Source organism: Bombina bombina, chromosome 6 (assembly GCF_027579735.1).
Source record: "Bombina bombina isolate aBomBom1 chromosome 6, aBomBom1.pri, whole genome shotgun sequence".
Lineage (NCBI taxonomy): Eukaryota > Metazoa > Chordata > Amphibia > Anura > Bombinatoridae > Bombina > Bombina bombina.
Window position 1 is genome coordinate 923,806,394 of NC_069504.1, and position 21,117 is coordinate 923,827,510.

General features: G+C 35.0%; 1 protein-coding gene across 1 annotated transcript in view; it reads right to left on the reverse strand.

The window, feature by feature from the left end:
* Positions 1-21,117, reverse strand: part of DOCK2 (dedicator of cytokinesis 2) — a 1,640,323-nt gene that overhangs the window by 159,974 nt on the left and 1,459,232 nt on the right. Inside the window, 2 exon segments of the mRNA XM_053718563.1 lie at positions 4,444-4,581; positions 11,913-11,996. Coding sequence (XP_053574538.1) covers positions 4,444-4,581; positions 11,913-11,996 — 222 coding nt within the window.

Consider the following 21,117-nt stretch of genomic DNA (forward strand, 5'->3'; position numbering starts at 1 on the left):
CATACATACACACACATACAAACACACACATACACATATACACACACACATACAAACACATACATACACACATACATGCATACACACACACACACACACACACATACATACACATACAAACACATACACACACATACAAACACACACATACACATATACACACACACATACAAACACATACATACACACATACATGCATACACACACACACACACACACACATACATACACATACAAACACATACACACACATACAAACACATACATACACATACACACACACACATACAAACACATACATACACACATACATGCATACACACACACACACACATACATACACATACATACACATACAAACACATACACACACATACAAACACATACATACACATATACACACACATATACACACACATACACACGGCTCCAAAGACATACTCAAACAACTTTGACCCATTCCCAGTCTGCCTTTTGTCATATACCATTTCCATTTACTTTTTTTTTCAATAATAAACTTTTGTTTTAACTATTAAGTCTAAATATAACGTAAAACCTTTCTTTCCATATAATTTTCACATTTTTTTATGCAAATTAGCAAAAAACAATTGTTTTCTTTAGGCCATTAAAAGCTTTAAATTTTAAGCCATATTGTTCTCGAGTGCAACACTTAATTCACCATTTGTAAAATAAGGACAATAATAGCACTCTGCATTATTCATTAAAAAGATAGGGTGCATTAAAAGTTTTAATTATTCACTTGTAATATCAAATTGTCCTCTATTGTTTGTTCAAGCCAAGCACAAGATAATGTACCATGTGCTATCAATTGCACTTTACTTGTAATCTAGCCTTATATGGGAAAATGACTCAGAATAGGAGCATTATTAAATACTAATTGAATATGGCCAGTGGCCTTTTTTCCACTGTGGTCACATATGATCAATATGGTATCCTTTATCATTGCTTAGTCTTTCGCCAAAATATTTTCATTTTTTGATACACACATGCATTCACTGTGCACTCTCAAACACACACATGTATACAAACTGAATTGAATTGAACAACATCATTGTCATTGGTGATGTACAGTATATTTGACATACTTGATGAACCTGCAAAAGAATATCCTCATCTTAACTGCATGTAATAGACACTACTATAAAGAATAAGATGCACAGATATTGATGTAAAAATCCAGTATAAAACAGTTTAAAAACTATAACTAGATCATCTAAAAAACATTTATGCAAAGAAAAAATGAGTGTATAATGTCCCTTTAAACAGACATTATATATATATATATATATATATATATATCTTTTTTTACACATAAACATTTTGTGGCACAATCTTGGATAGCAACCCTTGCACATTAAGTTTGGGATTAAGCAGATACATTAACTTACAGTTGGTTCTACTATATGGAACTGGGTATTAGACGTGCATTTGGATCCTTCGTTAGGATCTGAATGCGGACGTATGTGCTATTTAGCTCTTTTCAGAGCCAGATTAATTCTTGTGCAAGATCACTACATTAAGCTCTGGATTGGCACAGATCTTAACGTGTTGAATCAATCCATCTCTGAAAAGAGCTAAATATAGCATACTTCCGCATTTGGATCCTAACAAAGTATACAAATGCACATAGCTACTAGGTACGGGTACTTACAACCTCTTTCCTGATTGGCATCATTCCCTGAATATTTTGTAAGCCAAATATTAAAAATATTTTACATATTAATTGACCTAAATATTTTTTTGCTACATTTACCTTAATCATGCATAGTTATTTATAATAAAAGCTATTATTAGCCAGTAAACACTGCCTGTATTTTCTTTTTTCCTCAGTAGTTTTAATTCTGCAGCTTGCAATATCTGATGGCAGTGACTGCATCAGTCTGCTGGTTTATGATTTGTAGGTTAATCCTAATCTTTCCCAAATACGAAAATATATTTCATCAAGGGCTTTTTTCCATTTTATTTAACGTGGGTTATTTCCCTTGATAGTGATACAGCCGGTAAAAAGCTCAGCATAATTTTTTTTCCTAATTTTATTAATTCATAAAATATATTACTGTAATCGTCTTCATCTCTGCTGTATATTATTGTGAGCCTTCGACATAGCTGATAGCAATAACATCCATATGTTGTACACATACATCTGCTTGATGATACTTGCTTATCAGCATTTAGCTAAAAGAAAACTTCCACATTCAGAGGTAATTTTTGCAAGACAAGCATTTCAACAGGTTATAGGAAATGTTAAAAATGGTAGTTCAGAGCCCCTAATGGATCTCTCAACTGTCTATACCTAAGAAGCAACAAACATGTATTTCATGTGTCTTGATTGAATTTATTTTATTGAGCACAGCTGTACACAGACTCTATAGAAACATCTATTTGCTTCTGGTTTTCTAAGCAGTATTCTGTTAAATGTTTCTTCAAATGGCTTAGTATATTTCCAGACCAAGCAAGATATTATGATATAGGAAAAGAAAAATATCTTGCTAGCTTAAATCTGTCTGTATATGTCAAGAAACAGAAATATTTATTAAATGTGACCTGCAACAGTTTTACATTACTGAGAGTTTTACAATAATTTTTTTTTGGTAGTAATAGTGCGGGACTCACCATCAGCAGCAAGACCACGCTATTATGACCTCTCTCCTGCAGGCCCCCTGAAATAGTGCTTTAAAAAAACAAGCCCCATTAAAAGACCAGTGACGTACATGGTACGTCATTGGTCGATAGGGGGAAAACTGTACGCTACTGTATACTACTACAATAGCACTACTGGGAGCTAGCTGATCATATCTGGTATGCCAATGACAATAGGAATATCTGTGTAGCCCGTAATCATCAACTAGATCCCTTTCGGGCTTATCTAGGTATGCTTTTCATCAAAGGATGCCAAGAGAACAAAGTAAAAGCAATAATAGCAGTACATTGAAAAGTCTCTTAAAATTGCATGCTCTGTCTGAACCATTAAAGTTTAATTTCGTTTTTTTTGTCCCCCCAAAAAATATAGTTATATATTTTAACATGGTTAATTGATGATTTTTCATTAGCATTATACATTGTTTGGAGTTTTATTTTCCCACTAACATAAAACAAATCATTCATTCCCAGACTAAACTGTATAACTCAAGCAAACATTTATATATAATTACAGACAATGAGCCAATCAAATTGTATATTGTAGCATCTGAAATGGCAATCATTTTATATCATAGGACATGAAATATACAACACAGTTTGTCCTTCTGCTAAGAGGCAATTATTTGAGTCCAATGTCAAGATACCTTGTTTTACTGGTGGCTTGAAAAATAGTGTTAATAAGAGACAAACTGGACAGCTCCCTAATCATATTCAGATTGTTATTGACGCAGACTTCCTTCCTATATAATGCTGATACTTAGGCATGTACATTGTACAAAGTAATCTAATTATATTAAATTAGATAAAATTTCTACGTAACGATAATATACATTATAAAACATCTACACAAAGAATTATTCATTTTTATCCTTCATTATGAAAATAGAATCAGTTTACAATGTTGTATGTTTTATTTAATAATTTGCTAAACTGCTAGTTTAATGAACACATATTTTATGGTTAAATGGTTGATGCAACTGAAATGAAAATAGTTTGAATGCTCTATCGATGGTGAACTGTTTTGCCTGATACAACAGTAACATCTCTGAAAACTGAATACACGAATCCCTTTGCGGATAAATAAGGTTACAATGTATTGTAAAGTCATAGCCAGCATCTAACAGGTAAGTATGTGTACAGGGGCAGTGTAAATTTGTAAAATTGATTGCCCCTTAATGTTTTTCCAATGCTTTGTTTACAAATTTCAGAGTAAAAAAAGCCAAGTTAAACTGTTCATTTATGTTTATCTTTGTATATGTAATGGATGTGTTTTCTTCTTGTCAAACAGTAGCACTCTATGGGAGAAATGGGTCTCAAATAGGTATGAAGACCCCTCTCACAGAGGAGCATCTGGAGCACCTCAAATCTTCACCTTCCTCCTGCAGAGGCAAAGATAAAACTGGTTTCCAGAAGGGTGGAAGAGGTTTTTTAGGGCACTTGGAGTTTTAGGAATCTTTGCCTCCTCCCAGTGGTCAGGAGTGGAATTCCCAGACCATGGCTTGTGGAACCATAGTCAAAGTTTTTTACATGGTGTATTTTTTTGTGCCTGGACACTAGCCATTAAATTGACAAGCAAAAAAAAAAAGATTCTGAAGTCAATGGAAGATATTTAAGGTTCATTTTTGATTAGCTCATTTTGAAGTCATTAATGTATTTTGGGGTGCCAATGTTACCTTCATATAAAGCAGCACTACTAAAGTAAACTTGGATACAAGATTTAAAATATTTGCCCTGTTAAAGCAAAATAGTTTGTGGGGGAAGATCAATCAGGTAGTAACTTACAAGTTCTCGTAAGCCATATTGCTTTTCTACTTTGATTTTCAGATTCTTAAAGCATTCCTCCATCCGGTCATGGAAAGGACGAAGGTCATCCGTCACTCTTTTTTCATGAATCCGTATCCCAGCACCAAGTAGAGGAGTCTGAAATTAGCAAAAGAAAAAGCTGAACAATTTAAATTGAAATTGTACTAAACAAAAAAAGGGACATTTAAAAAATGCATTACAGTATTTTGCTTTTTGTAGAAATGGTTTTCCTCTACATATATAGTAAGAATTTTTTGTTTACATTTTAAAGCATTGTCCCTCCCCACCAATGGACCTATGGGAGGTATACTTATAAACCATTGAGGAATGTATACAATGAATAATGTCCCTTTATGTCCCCAAAATTTAATATCGTCTTTTTTCCCCTGGCTTTTTGCACGACGGAAATAGTGCACGTATGTAAGTAAATGCGTTCACTTGAGCAAAATTACAATTTACGCTTGTCAGCTTAGTGAGACTTGAGAGCTTGTGTAAAGGGGATGGGAAGAAAAAAATATGTATTAAACACAACATAAATACATGTAAAACTACTGTTAAATGCATATTAGCACTACTTGATAAACATCATTAAAATAATAATAATAATAATAATAATAATAATAATAAAAATTTATAAGGGCTCAAAGATATATGGCATAAAGTGTTTGAAAATAAAAAGAAGGGCTGCAAAAAGCTTTACTATATATATTCATACATAGACATGTATATACCAGTATTCATCAACAAATCAGTACTTCTTTCTAATTCTCATTGGTTTATATGTCCTTCATTATAATGCTCATGTTAATAGATACTTTATGCTAGGAAGTATTAGTAGGAAGTCAAATAAGTTGATGAGCTTTAGTAGGAAGTTATAATGGTTAATTTAAATGTAAACAATTTGTGCTCTTTCATATTAGGATATAATGTTTTAGTGTCCCTTTAATAATATTTTGCTATATAAATGTGTTTTAATCTGGTGTGTTTTTTTACCCTACTTTTTACTTTCAATAGTTTACACTTTCCTTATTTTCCTTTTGAAATTGTCCAGCTACAGTGGATTTTAAGTGAATTTAAGTGATAGTAAACTGTCCCCTTCATAAAAACAGATCTGAAATGCTAGTGATATTTTAGATGGTGTTTAATTCATCAGTTGTAAAGGAGATGAGCTATAACTTACTTTTTAATATAGATATGGGATTCAAATAAAGGAAAACAGTTCATTGACTTTTCAATTGGGCATCAGAGCGTGGGGTATTTGAATTTCATATCTATATTAAAAAAAAGTAAGATATAGCGCAAATTCTTTACAACTGATAAATTAAACTGTTTTTATAAAGGGGAGAGCTTACCATCAATTTAAATAACAATCTGGTATTGACTGACTGGCCAAGTAAAGACAGTACACTGTCCCTTTAAAAGCTGTTTACATTTAAGCAGGTACTACCACAGAAATACCAGTTGTGTACGTCCCATCAATATTCATTGACAAATTAGTACTTCATTCTAATGCTTATTGGTTAATATGTAGCTCCTCATAATATTTATTGGTTAGTTTTTACTATGTTTTTTGAGTATTAGTAAGAAGTCTTAAAGGGACACTGTACCCAAATTTTTTATTTTGTAATTCAGAAAGAGCATGCAATTTTAAGCAACTTTCTAATTTACTCATATTATCAATTTTTCTTCGTTCTCTTGCTATCATTATTTGAAAAAGAAGGCATCTAAGCTTTTTTTTTGTTTCAGTACTCTGGACAGCACTTTTTTATTGGTGGATGAATTTATCCACCAATCAGCAAGGACAACCCAGGTTGTTCACCAAAAATGGGCCGGCATCTAAACTTACATTCTTGCATTTCAAATAAAGATACCAAGAGAATGAAGAAAATTTGATAATAGGAGTAAATTAGAAAGTTGCTTAAAATTTCATGCTCAATCTGAATCACAAAAGAAAGAGTTTGGGTACAGTGTCCCTTTAATAAGTCGATACGTCAATGAGCTTTAGTAGGAAGTGTTCAGCTGATACTGGTTTATTTAAATTTAAACAAATTTTGCTCTTTCATATTATAATATATTATTTTAAAGGGACATGAAACCCAAACTTTTTCTTTCATGATTCAGATAGAGACTACAATTTTTAAACTTTCCAATTTACTTATATTATTTAATTTGCTTCCTTCTCTTGTTATCCTTTGCTGAAAGGTTAATCTTGGCAAGCTCAGGAGCAGCAGAGAACCTAGGTTGTACCTGTTGATTTGTTGCTGCATATATATATATATATATATATATATATATATATATACTGTATATATATCGATTGTGATTGGCTCGCCCATGTGTTCAGTTAGAAACCATTAGTTCATTGCTGCTCCTTCAACAAATGATACCAAGAGAATCAAAGAAATTAGATAATAGAAGTAAATTAGAAAGTTGTTTAAAATTGTATTCTCTATCTGAATTATGAATGGGTTTTTTTGAGTTTCATGTCCCTTTAAGTAGTGTTTCTTTATTAATATTTTGCTATTCATGTGTGTTTTAATCTAGTGTGTTTTTTTCTCCCTACTTTTTGTTTTCGGTATTTACATTTTCCTTATTTTCCTTTTGAATTTTTCAAGCTACAGTAGATTTTAAGTGAAATAAAATATACAAGCAGGTAATGAGTGACTGGCAGAGTAAAGACAGTATGATCGATAAGACTCTTAATAAAACTCAAATAAATTCATATGGCTTGAAAATGCAGCTACATTTATATGATAATTAGGACATGGCTTGAGAATCTAGAAATAGTTAAACAATGATAACCTTTCTCAATTTCCATTTCAATTTAGCAAGTTCCTCATCCAAATTACGAAATGTAACAGATTGTGTTGATTCATTATTTGACAGCACATCAATAATCAACAACACAATTTAATTTCAAATCTTCAGATACATATTCTTTAAACAGCTGTAGGCTTTAAAAAGCATATCCTATGTTGTTATGAGCCACACAAATTTGGTGGTATTTACAGGTGTCCATTTACATGTAAAGTACTCTAATGGATAACACATTTTTACAAACTTGTGTTTTAAACATTTTAAAATATTTTTGCCTGTCAGGTTTTGGCTACAAATCCTATTCATGTAAAGGACCTTTTAATCATTTTATTTAAAGTAAAATGCTCAACATTTTGTTCCAAACTGGTGTGTCCATATACTGAATACATTTTTTTATTTCTAGGCTTGTAAAGATCATTTATCTAGTCTCAGATTAAAGGGACATAAAACAAGTTGGGATAGAGACAAAATATAATAATATGTACTTTAATTACTTTACCTTCAAATTTATACTGCAGTGCCTCGCTATTAACCCTTTCTTTTTAGTTTCTGAATTGTAAAGCTCTAACTCCCCCCACACATTTCCTTATATGGCTGTATCTATATCTATTGTTATTTTGGTAGAAAGCAAAAGTGCACAGTGATTATCTGCTGGAGCATGCATAGAAGCTGCAAACTCAGTTGAAATACAATGCCTGTGTCTAAACACTGATAAAGTGGGTGGAGTTGGCTTCTTCAGGCAGCTTAGCTATGTAATTCATTTTGCTTATTTTTGAAAATTATTTTAAAATATTTGTCAGCAATTTTGTAAACATTTATTTTAATTAATTAGCCCTTTTAGGATATGAACATATCTCAACCTGTTTTATGTCCCTTTAAGTTATGTATTTTCCATGTCTTTGAAAACAATGAGCACATATGACTGCTTGGGTAAAAATGTGCCAACAAATTGAAAAATTTAAAAACAGTAGCTTGAAAACTAAAAAAAAGACCTCAAATGCTAACCTTTCATTTTCTGCAAAAAATTTAAAATATATATTTTTTCCCTTAAATCAACCCTGCACCCCCCCCCCCCCCCCGCCTCAGCGGGTGCCTTTTCTCCTCTTCCAAAAGCAGAGCAGTAAAGCCAATCTGAGGCTGTAATGCTTTCATCTATTGAGTCTGTGTGAGACCCAACACTCTTGAAGGAACTAAGAGAAGGCAGTGTGAAAGTATTCCTTCTGTCTCAACCTACAAAGCATTACAGCTTTTGATTGGCTATACCACTCTGCTTCTAAAAGAGGAAAAAAACGGTATAGGAAAAAAAACTATACCAAATGGAAAAAGAGGGAGTGCAAGGTAAGAATGATTAAAAGGGTTTTTAGGAAACATTGTATGAAAAATAATTATTAAAGGTTCTTTTTCTTCAGTTGTCAAAGGTCTGTTTTCCTGTCCTTTTGAGGGAAGGTAGAGACTGTAAACATAAAAAAAAAACAACTTAAAAAAGAATGTTTTTTAAACGTCTAATAATTTATTTTCAAAATGTGTATCATTGGCTGCTTTGTCTTATTTGCTGCACATTAGAAAAACAAGCTTTCCAACTTCTGCAAGATTCTAGCACAATGCTAGTTAACAGTTGAATGGATGCCTCCCACAGTGCCACATTTGAAGGCAAATTGACTTGGAACAGCTGAAGTCACATGTTCATATTTGTCCAAATTGCCTTTTTCTTTCAAGTAAACCAGCACTTATATTTACATAACATGTTAAAGTGCTCATAAACGCCTTAAAATGCCTACAATTATATTTTTCCAGTCAGGTTGAAGTACTAATTGTGACATGAAAATTAAAGGCCTGCCAACTTAAATTTGTTTCAGTAAATCCACACACCTATCATACAAAAAAAAATAAAAATAAAGAAAAAACAAGGTTAACTTTAAGTTTCTTAACGAAACAATTATTGTATAATCTGTAGGGGAAATGGGAACGTTTGGGGAATCAGAAATTCAAATTATTTGTTTTAACATCAATTTGCTTGGTTCTTTCATTTTACAAAAGATACTACTTTATAATTTGAAAAAGAAAGCATTATACTACATCAGGAAACCAATAATGTACCAAGGCATTAGTAAGAGAGCAATATCCCAATATTTTAAGTAGCCAAGCAGCAACATAGACTTATACTCTTAAACTTATTAAAGGGAAACAGAATCCAATTTTTTTCTTTCATGATTCAGATAGATTATGCCATTTTAAGCAACTTTCTCATTTACTCCTATTTTTAATTTTTATTTGTTCTCTTTGTATCTTTATATGAAAAAGTAGGAATGTAAGCTAACACGCCGGCCCATCTTTTGTTCAGATCCTAGGTAGCACTTGCTGATTGTTGGCTAAATGTAGCCACCAATTAGGAAGCGCTACCCAGGGTGCAGAATAAAAAATGGGCTGGCTCTTAACCTTGCATTCCTGCTTTTTCAAATAAAGATACCAAGAGAACAAACAAAATGTAATAATAGGAGTAAATTAGAAAGTTGCTCAAAATTGCATGATCTATCTGAATCAAAATGGAAAAAAATATGGAAGAACAAAATTGGGTTCAGTATCCATTTAATTGGTGCTGTTCTAGATAAAGTAGGCTGGCATCCGATTTAAAAAAAACATTCTGCATTTTATTAAAGAAAGTGCACCTAAAGTAACATTAAAGGGACAGTCTTCTCCAGAATTTTAATAGTTTAAAAAGATAGATAATCCCTTTATCATCCATTCCCCAATTTTTACCTCTGTGAATACCTTGTATCTAAGCCTCTGCAAACTGCCCACTTATTTCAGTTCTTTTGATAGATTTGCATTTTAGACAAGCAGTGCTGACTCATAAATAACTCCATGGGAGTGAGCACAATGTTATCTTTATGGCACACATGAACTAGCGCTGTCTAGCTGTGAAAAACTGTCAAAATGCACTGAGATAAGCGGCAGTCTTAAAGGGCTTGGAACTTGAGCCTACCTAGCTTTAGCTTTCAACAAAGAATACCAAGAGAACAAAGCAAATTTAATAATAAAATTAAATTGGAAAGTTGTTTAAAACTGCATGCCCTATATGGATCATGAAAGTTTAATTTTGACTAGACTGTTCCTTTAACGCCACATGTTTATGTATACATTATATATATATATATATATATATATATATATATATATATATAATACATAGCCGGTAGCCCAGCACTCCTTCCACACGAGTGTAATCACGTCCCGGGTGCTATCCTCGTGTAATTGTATAGAAATGTCCAAATGTAGGAGGGCACTCACAGGATTTGTATAGAAGCAACAAACAGTATATCTTTATTTCCAAGTTAATTTCATATTAATTGTAGATGTCAACGTTTCGACCCATTTGTGGGCCTTCTCTGGACAATATAATATCTGAAAGAATGCAAAATATACCATTGTGGTCTAATTGAACAATACAACATATAATTTTTTTTTTATATGTTGTATTGTTCAATTAGACCACAATGGTATATTTTGTATTCTTTCAGATCTTATATTGTCTTGAAGAAGGCCCACAAATGGGTCGAAATGTTGACATCTACAATTAATATGAAATTAACTTGGAAATAAAGATATACTGTTTGTTGCTTCTATACAAATCCTGTGAGTGCCCTCCTACATTTGGACATATATTTATATATATATATATATATATATATATATATATACCTGTGTGTGTTTATATATATATATATATATATATATATATATATATATATATATATATATATATATATATATAAAGGAGTATAAAATATGCACTCTCTGGATTTATAACGCAGCACTCTGTATTATGTTGTGACGTTTTGGGGCATTCACCGCTTCCTCAGACCAGGAAGGGGTTAATGCCCCCAAAACATCACAACATAATAAAGAGTGCTGTGTTATAAATCCAGAGAGTGAATATTTTATACTGCTTTATCTGAATGTTCACCCTGGTCCTTATACTTTGGCGAGTAAGAGTGCACTATCCTCTTCATATATATATATATATATATATATATATATATATATATATATATATATATATATATATATATATATATATACACTGTGAGGGAGTCAGGCTCAAACTGGGTTGTATGGTGCCTATATAACAACAATCTGCAATTTGATTCTTATTTAAAACTAATATAAATTAATTTTGAAACAAAAATATTGGGAAAGGAGTTATCCCAATAATCTCTTTAGAAAAATACTTTTCCAGTGCTGTTTTTTATTTTCAGCCCTGCTTGTAAGGTAATATGTTTAGGTTCCAATACTGATACACTGTTATAAATGTCAAAATACAGCCACTATAAGAAAGTACACACACACTCTGCAGGTTCAAAACCACTTACCATCCTTGACTGCAACTTGTGTGTTAATGTGTTGCAGCCAATGAGGTTAAGCAAAGTATTAGTTATTACATTTTTAATAACAAAAATTGGAAATTGTACAACTGAACATGTTAATGCCAGAGTTTATGTTTTAATTCAAAACGATGCTCAATGGAATTTTACGGTGCTATACAAATAAATAGTAACAACAATAATAATAAAAAATATAATAATAGGGTTTAAGATTTTGATCAGAAAAAAATAAATATAAAATTCTTATACCTGCCAGGCAATGAGATCCTTTAGTCTGTTTAATTTTTCAATATCTTCAGGATGATCTCGCATGTAATCTTCAGTGAAAAATGCCTGGAGAAAGGATAAATAAAATATAGTTGTTATATATATTCATTGAGAACTAATAATACATATATACATACATACAAATATACATACAAATATTACAGATAGGATTATTATAGATATTAATTGCACATGGAAATAATTCATTTATTGTAATGCATCTTTTAAATAACAATTTGAAAAGCAAAATACAAAGTACTGTACAACATAGATAGAACTACATGAAATGAGCATTTTTTGCATGTACACTTTCTACTTACAATTGAGATTTTGTCCTTTAACGTTTATTACATTTAAACTTTCTATTTTTTTTTTTTTTTTAATATTTTATTTTTATTGAGGTGGTAAACAAAAACATAAACAATACATATCAGACAACAAGTAGTGCGTTACAGGTACAAGCAGGATTTACGTTGTAGTGGGAAAATAAACACAGTGCTATAGACAACAGGCTGATATGTGTGAGCAGTCTAAATCACCTCATTTTGTTACTATGGAATTCACATTGACCTCTATGGATGACAGATCCTACTGTGGGATCGAGACCTCCGAAGAGATAAAAAGGTCATAAGGCGTAATGTGCAATTCAATGGGCAAACAACTTAACAGTCATCGTTGAAAGGGCAAAGGAGATATTTGAAAACAGATATAAATTTCAGGGCATGCAAATAAAGTTATCAAGTATACACGGAGAAGCAAAGTAGTTGCCTCCCAGTGTACAGCGAGATATTGTTCATGGGTTTCAGAAATTGCAGGATGACAAGGGAAGGGGAAAATAAGTGTGATTTTGTATTTAATATGAACACATAGATAATGTTACTGGTTGCAGGGTCCGAGGAGCCTCACCATAAGCCGTCCCATATAAAAAAAAAAAAAAAAATTATATGGGAGGGGGAGAGGTAAAGTGCGGGAAGGAGGGGAAAGGGGGAGTGGGGAAGTAAGCAGATAAGGGGGCTTTGGGTGAGGGATGGATACTGAAGGTTAGAGGGTCTAGAGTGACTAACTACGGGTTAGTTCTCTGATATTCGTCCCATGGGCACCAAACTGAGGAGTAGAAGTCAGGTCGCGCCTCAACTCTCAGTGAGTATTCTTCCATCCTCTGCAGATAATCTAGTGTTTCGAGGACTGGAGCTAGAGTTAAAGGAGAGTCCCTAGCCTATTGTATAGCTATGGTTAATTTGGCTGCTAGCAAAATTATGATACAATAACATAACGCCCTACTGGGTCAACATCTATGTGGATAGGGTCATAAGAAAGATGCCTACTGACTAGTACTGACACACCTCTTGCTTTTTTATGGAACGTTGAGGATATACAGACAGGGTAGTCCCTAGGCTTAAATGCAGCTGCTCTAGCCTCGATGCAGTGGGTTTCTTGAAGAAAGGCCACTCCCAGCTGATGGGCCGAAAGGAAACGGAGGAGGAGACTCCGTTTTGTGGGGGAGTTTAGACCCCTTACGTTGAGTGTGCCTATTTTCATGTCTGTATAGGGGAAGGGTTGGGAGGTGAAGGGATATGAGGGGCCTCGGGGAAGAGAAAGAAAGAAAAAAGAAAAAAAAAAAAAAAAGAGGAGGGGGGGAGGGAAGAAATAAGACACTGGGTTAGCTCCTCAGATTGAGCAGAGACTACGCAACTCTGCCAAAAAAAATTTGGTGTAGAGGGTAGCAAGTTACCCCTAGCTGCACAGAAAGTGAGTGCGTGGGGGGGGACGGAGACTACAGAGGGGAACCAAGGCAGCGGCCCCCTCCGCTGCCGGCGCAATTTGAAAAAAGGAGCAATAAAATAGATAGGGAACTGTGATTAACTTTAACCATGCATCAATAAGAGATACAGAACTTTGATAACAATTTTTCACCTTAAAAGTATCAAACAATATTGGGCATTTTAGGACCAGCTGTATGTTCGGCACATTTAAGAAACAGCCTCTGAGCGCCATGGTCAGATATCAAAAGGTGGTACGGCAATGGGTCAGGGAAAAGCTGACAGAGCGACGGGAGGAGCCGAAAGGTCCTCGGCTCCAGCATGCTCCGGCTGTTGACATACGTCATGTGGGTCGTAAGGCAATGGTTAAACATCAAAATATAGACATAGTGATTGATTGACCAAACATAACATTTCGGCTAAGCTAGTAAGTGAGTAATGGGGGAGACCCAGATTCTCCCAGTTATGTTAACTAAGATCAGGCTGGGTTGGGCTATTATGTATAAAAATGCAACATTTCGTCCATTAAAGTATCCAGTACTCTAACATAATTATTTAGGGTCTCAGCGCATGTAAAATATGGCCTCTGTGCCCCATGATAGGATGTCAAGAAACGGTGCAGCCATGGATCATGGGAAAGTCCATGAGACGACGAAGGAGGCCGGGGGCCCCCGTCTCCAGGGCATCCCGATTATTGACAGCTACCATATAGGACCTATAACAAAAATTAATCTTCAGGGGGGAGACATAGCATTCCATTAACTAGCAATGGCATTATAGTTGAACTAATAAGTAAAGAGTGTGGTGGATTCTTGACATTTCAATTGCATTAGCTAAGTTCTGGCTAGGTTAAATTTTCCTGAGTTCAAGTAGATTTGTAAACAGCAATCAGCCCATATTAAACAGAAAAATCAACATTAGGGTGGCAAAACATAATATTGGGAGAGCATAACTAGCAAACAATAGAAGACAAACTGGAAATTCAACTTGAGTCCACAATGTATAATACAACAAATGTCTTTATCATGCATCATACGTTACCATCCTTCGGGTGATGATGAGTTCGGCAAAAGGAGGGCTCTTAATGGCCCGCATGGAGTAGTCCAGGAATATATCAAACATAAGAGAAAACATCAGGAAACAGGGTCTAGTTGTCAAACAATATCTCAAGCTTGTGGCTAAATAGAGTTATTTAACTATTTAGGAATTCAACAGAAGACTGCTAGTAGGTAGCAGGGTATATAAACGTCCTGACATAGTATACTCATGTGTGTCACTAGTAACAAAGCTGTATACTAAACAGCATTACACAGCAGTTAAACACTGAATGGAATCTATGTATATCAATAGCATTGCACAGAATTTAAATGCTGAATAAAATTCATGATAGTATCTGATACTATGGGATTTCCAAGCATCTAAGTACTATTATTAAGTAATCTTAAACTGATGGCAATGCATACAGCACTAGATTCATTTTAACCCTTAAGATAAATACTGATAAGCGTTAAAGGGGCAGAGTTCCAAAAATACATATGTATACAGAGTATATACGTAAATACATTACGCAACTCTAATATTAATGAACTCTGGAACCAATGTTATACGCAACTCAGGGTTACAATAGAAGTACACCTGATGCAGCATTGATATTGAGGCTGAGTATCAGCTGTTCAAGTATAATTTCAAACATTTAGCTCTATTTGCTGTGCTTCAAGTAACTGAACTGTATATCAGGGTTGAATCAGCTGTCTTTTGATCGGACAAGTATACACCAAGCACTATTAATTTTCTCATATTTAATTCATACACACTGAGTAATCCTACTAACAGCCATCCACTGTTATTTTAGTTGATAATTCCTATTTGAATCTATGAACCACATTAGCCTCAGTCCATTATTCAAGACTTAATATAAGTTATATGATAACAGCAGCACCACTATCACTTTTCCAATAATAACTTATATAATTTGATGATTTAAGTCTTCAATCAGCCAGACTGAGTTGGTACAGTGCAACTGGTACACCTATAAGTACTGAGTATTGCTATCTAGCATTCTCAGTTACTTTAACATTATTGTGCTAATACACAGTATTAGGAATTAGTGCAGCATTTGCTGATATCATATATTTAGTCATACCACCATTGGTCTAAGTTTCTCTAGTAGCTGCAAATCATTCTAGTCGTTGGTAATCACCAGATCACATTATTTAGTGGTTCTAGTCTCCTATATTCAGTCGTTGTACTGGGAACACCAGCATTTTAGTTTTAAATCAACCCATATTTTAATATTTCTAATAAAGATTTATGTTTTAATTTGTGTGAATTCTTTCTTTCAACTCCAGAAAATTTGGGGTCATGTGAGTGCTTATATAGTATCTTTTTCTGTTAGTTTCTTTAACTAACAAATTTGGAATGTAACAGGGTCTTATCACTCAGGTACCCAGTCTGGGGCTCCTGCCCTCAGCGGGGGACCTGGGCGCGGAGGTCTGTTTGGAGGGACTTCATCCCCAGCCGGCAGGTTCCAACCTCTCAGTAGGTCTTGAGCTTGTCTGGGGGAGAGGGCAATGTGCTGGGATCCATCTTTGGTAATTATTAACCTCGTGGGAAACCCCCAGCGGTATCGGATCTGATGAAGTCTCAACACTTTAGTGGTTTCCTGAAAGGCTCTTCTTTGTTGGAGTGTATGTGCTGATAGATCTGGATAGAGCGAGACATCCTTAAATTGATCCGAAAGGTGGGGCTGTCTTACAGATGCTCGCAAGACCTTTTCTTTGTAGGTGTAGTAATGTAATCGAGCTATCGTGTCTCGTGGCTTGTCCATTGGAAGGTTTCTGGGTCTGGCCGTTCTATGGATGCGGTCAATTCTAGCATCCTCTCCTCCTGGAGACCCCAACACTACCTGGAACAAGGCCTGAGCATATTTTTCCAGATCCTGGGGACCGACGGATTCAGGGATGCCTCTAATCCTCACATTCTTCCGCCGAGAGCGGTCTTCAAGGTCTGCCAGCTTTGCCTCCAAGGAGGACACCTGATCAGACAGGTTTTGTGTGTAGCTTACCCAGTTGGTGTGGTCCACCAATAGGTCCTCTTGTTTTCTTTCAATGATGTCTGTGCGTTCATTGACAGCATTGATATCCTTTCTGAGGTCTTCAAAGGATTTTTCCAGTTTATCAAATCTCCTATCAAAGGACTGACTCTGCCTATCCAGCAAGTGGCTTGATTTCTGCTTTTTCTTCGCTTGCTGCGACATCTTGACACTTTAGGCAGGGTCCTTGATTTCTCAACCCATGCAAGCAAATCTGTGAGATTCAGTGAAGATACTTTGGTGATAATCACAGTAAGAGCACGCCGGCAGAGAGAGGGCACCCAGCCAATTAACCAGCCATAATGTGATTAGTTAAAAAGTCTTGAAATAAAGAGTATGCAGGTTTAAGAACTGCAAAGCTTAGCAGACCTCAGCAGTTGTTTAGGTGTGCCTCTCCCCAGGGATATTGCCACCACTGGGCCCAGACGGAAAAAGGAGGAGGGATATGACCCACTCCAATGCAGGGAGCGGGAAAGGGGGGGAGAGACACTCTGGTTCCCTTTGTGAGCCGGCTGAGTGATTGGTATATATGAAGATAGGGTCTCACATTTATTTGGTTAGCAGAGACATCCAGGCTGTTAAGCTGAAACTTCAAACCTCAAGGGCTGGTGGATAAGGGCTCATTCAATGATGAACTGAATTACTAGTTATAAAACTCTATGAGAGCAAATTTGTGGTCTTGCCGCTTGCATAAAAAGTTACTTCCAACTGCATAAGAAGGCTCCAGAGGTTGTAAATAAAGCTTGTCCTTCTTTTTCCCTTCCTTTATTGTGCTCCAGTACAAAATGACAGTGTAGCTGTGTTGGGGAGAGAGGCCTTTGTGAGTAGCCCTGCAGTGTAGGATAGGTATATTTAAAGTCACTTATAAGGGGCTGAGGTGTAGGAAGCCCTCTAAAAGTTACCTTCCTGACTTAGGGTTTGTAGATGAGAAGTGTCACAGTTCAGAATAAATTCCTGTATTGATGCAAAATGACTAGGCTTCACTGACAAGCGCGGTCTTATGCGCTAAAGCACTTATGGCTGTGTCACTGTAACTGAGGGCCCTAATACTGCAGGCTATGTAGTGTATGCCCAGGGCACGGTGCAGACAAACAGGGGCAACTTCCAACTGTACCTCTTTTTGGTCCCTGGAGAGAGTAACTCTGCTGCTAGAGGGTATGTCTGTGCTTTCAGGGCTGAAGTTGTTGCTGCCCGTTACTCCCCGGTCACCTCTCAAAAGTCGCCACGTAGGTAGCGTGTGATACCCAAGATGGTGCCGACCGGAGGCGGCTGTAGCTCCATGGTGTCAGTGGGTCCGCTTTTGGTGAGGTTGGGCAGGCAGCCCATAAAGTGAGGTAAGTCCCAGGATGCTATTCTGGACCTCGTCCAGTGTCGGCAGAGTGCTCCGGAGTGTGGCTGTTTCCCTGCGCTCTCTTTGTATGTGACCCAGAGTCGCGGTTTTCACCGCAGCCGCTTCAGAGTTGGCCCCTGTTAAGTACTGGGTCTTAGTGGGTTAAGACAGACCAAGGTGGCATATTTTGGTAGAAAGGGGGAATTATTAAATTATTAAATTTTAGCAGGGAGCTCACTGAAAGTGCGTCCAGCTTCTCACGATGATGGCTCCGCCCCCCTTAAACTTTCTATTTTGTTTTTTAATGCATTTAGATTTTTTATACAGTAGTGTATTTAGGATTGTGATTTTATAACATGATTACACTTTAAACGAAGAACTTTAGATCATGCTTTGTATATTTCTGTGCATCATTTAAAAATTGGATTGCACTCTGCATTGTTACTTTGCAATTTTAGAGCATGGGCAGAGGAGTTCCTTGTTGTTAATAAGGCTTTTTGGTTAGGAAGCTTAGTAACAGGATGATAACAAAATGACTCAACTCTATGGTATAAATCTAAGGTTGTTTGTGTGTGAGGTATTAAGCTTCAGTCAGTTAATGAGAAAGAAAAAGAATCAGTGTGAGGAAGAAAATCTGGGACATCATAAAATCAAAACATTGTTGTCCCTAGACACTAGAATCTTAACTAATTTTTCTGTTTGATTTCCCCATTAGGTACCAAAATGTTATGGGTTATTTGAGTGCGGTTATATGGGACATTTTGTATTTTTTTACTTACAAGTCCCCTGGTACTTGTTATAATTAAGAGTGTGCATGTCATTGGCCTATGTTTATATATACATATATAAATAGATTAATTGTTTCAAGAGTATTTACTAAATCTACTATAATTTCGGGCAATTTATATTGTGAGATCACTAAATAAAGAGTTATGAGGTCTAAAAATAGAGATGAGTAAGTAAGAAAGACAGAATACTATCAAACAAGAGATGGTGATACTTATTTATATTTTGCTTTTAATTAAGAATTCTACATTAAAAACCAGTGTCTACTTGACACCAACATTAACCTCCTAAACATACAAAATATCAGTGTTGTTCCAAAATGGGATTTTTGAATGACCAACAATTCTTCTTATTTGCCATATCAGTCCACCATATACAATAAAGGGACACTGAACCCAAATATTTTTCTTTCGTGATTCAGATAGAGCATGCAATTTTAAGCAACTTTCTATTTTACTCCTATTATCAAATTTTCTTCATTCTCTTTGTATCTTTATTTGAAATGCAAGAATGTAAGTTTAGATGCCGGCCCATTTTTGATGACATAGAATCTGCATTCATTGCATATTGTGATTGGTTATTGGGCTGTCAACAGAGAACACGCTCCTTGAATACGTGTAATCGGCGAAAGACGCATGCCTATGATGTCATCAATAGGAGACTTAGCACATGGGCCACCTACGGAGGAGAAAGTTCTCACCAAGACCAAGAAAACTCCAAGAGGCAATAAGCACATCCATATAAGAAGTGTATTGGGACATCTTCACGAAAAGAATCACATCCCCTCATACTCCAAGAGGCAATCGAAATTAAAGGGAGCACCTACCGGCATCCAGAATCTACATACCCCCCAGTGCGGCATACTTACCTCATTAGATTGGGGTAATTTTTGGTAAGGGTATTTTATACATTTCTATAACTACTTGGACCAACATTACTCCTCACCAGCCAAGGACTGACTTTCTACCATTACTACTAATTCACTAATCACATTTACACCTGTTCAAATATGAAGATATAAAGGGGCTGTTTAAACCTTTTTTCTTTGATTTCTACTCTCACTTTATTTAGGTTACTACCTGATACAGTGTTTGCTTATAATAGCTGCCTTAATACTTCTTCCATCCTGTGACTAGTGCAATTACTGAGTATCGCTTGTTTCTTGTCTCCTGAGTTGTTAACATTCTACTTGCTTTCCCATATATATATATATATATATATATATATATATATATATATATATATATATATATATATATATATATATACACCTATTTAGATATGTATGTAAATATACAATATAGCCCTTTGAATTCAAACACCTTGTCATATACCATATACGTTTTAATACTTGTAACTTTTTTTTAAATATCTCTATTATTAATTCTTTATATATGAGTAACTGTAATTTTGAATGTATTTATGTTGTGTTTTATGCAACTTTTTTAACACACTACCCTTTACACAAGGGTTTCAGTTGGCTAACCAGACGAGTATAACATGCAATTGCTCTCTCAAGATCTCGTTTACGCTCAACTTGTACTACGTGTGCTATTTCAAACATGCACAAAACTCAAAATTACTCACCTGCAACAGTTAGCACACCACTTGTAATGTAGTCCTGAATATTTAAAGTTCAGGAAGATATTGAATAGCAAAAATGGGTATGGTATTTTTTTTTTTTGTTAAATTAATGAACGTACACTGCATCTTTTTTTGAATGGTTTATTATAATACGTTTTACAGGTGATTTAATTGTGACCATAATGCCCCTTTAATAGGACCTTTTACCTCTTAAGGCTGTAATATAGCCCATTAGTAGTAATCACCCATACTGAGTCGGGGGGTATGTGTTATGCAATATTAATTCCTAGGTTATTGCCACTTCAAATAACTATTTATTTACAGCAATCTCTTACTTCCTTCTTGATAATGTTTTCTTTTAAAGTAAAAAAGTACATTTTCCTGCAATCATGTCTTTCTCAGGTTATTTTTTATTGTCCTCAATTGCTTGTGCTCTATTATCAAATAGCACATCATAATGAATGTCTTGGGTAAAGCTATAGAATGTTATATAATTTGAAGTCTTTAAATGAATATAATCTATTTCCTTCTTAGAGTTAATATGGCCAACGGCCTTGTTTATCAAACTACTAATCTTCTATCATAATAATAAAAAACAAAATCTACTCCAAATAATAGTTTTCTATTACACAGGAA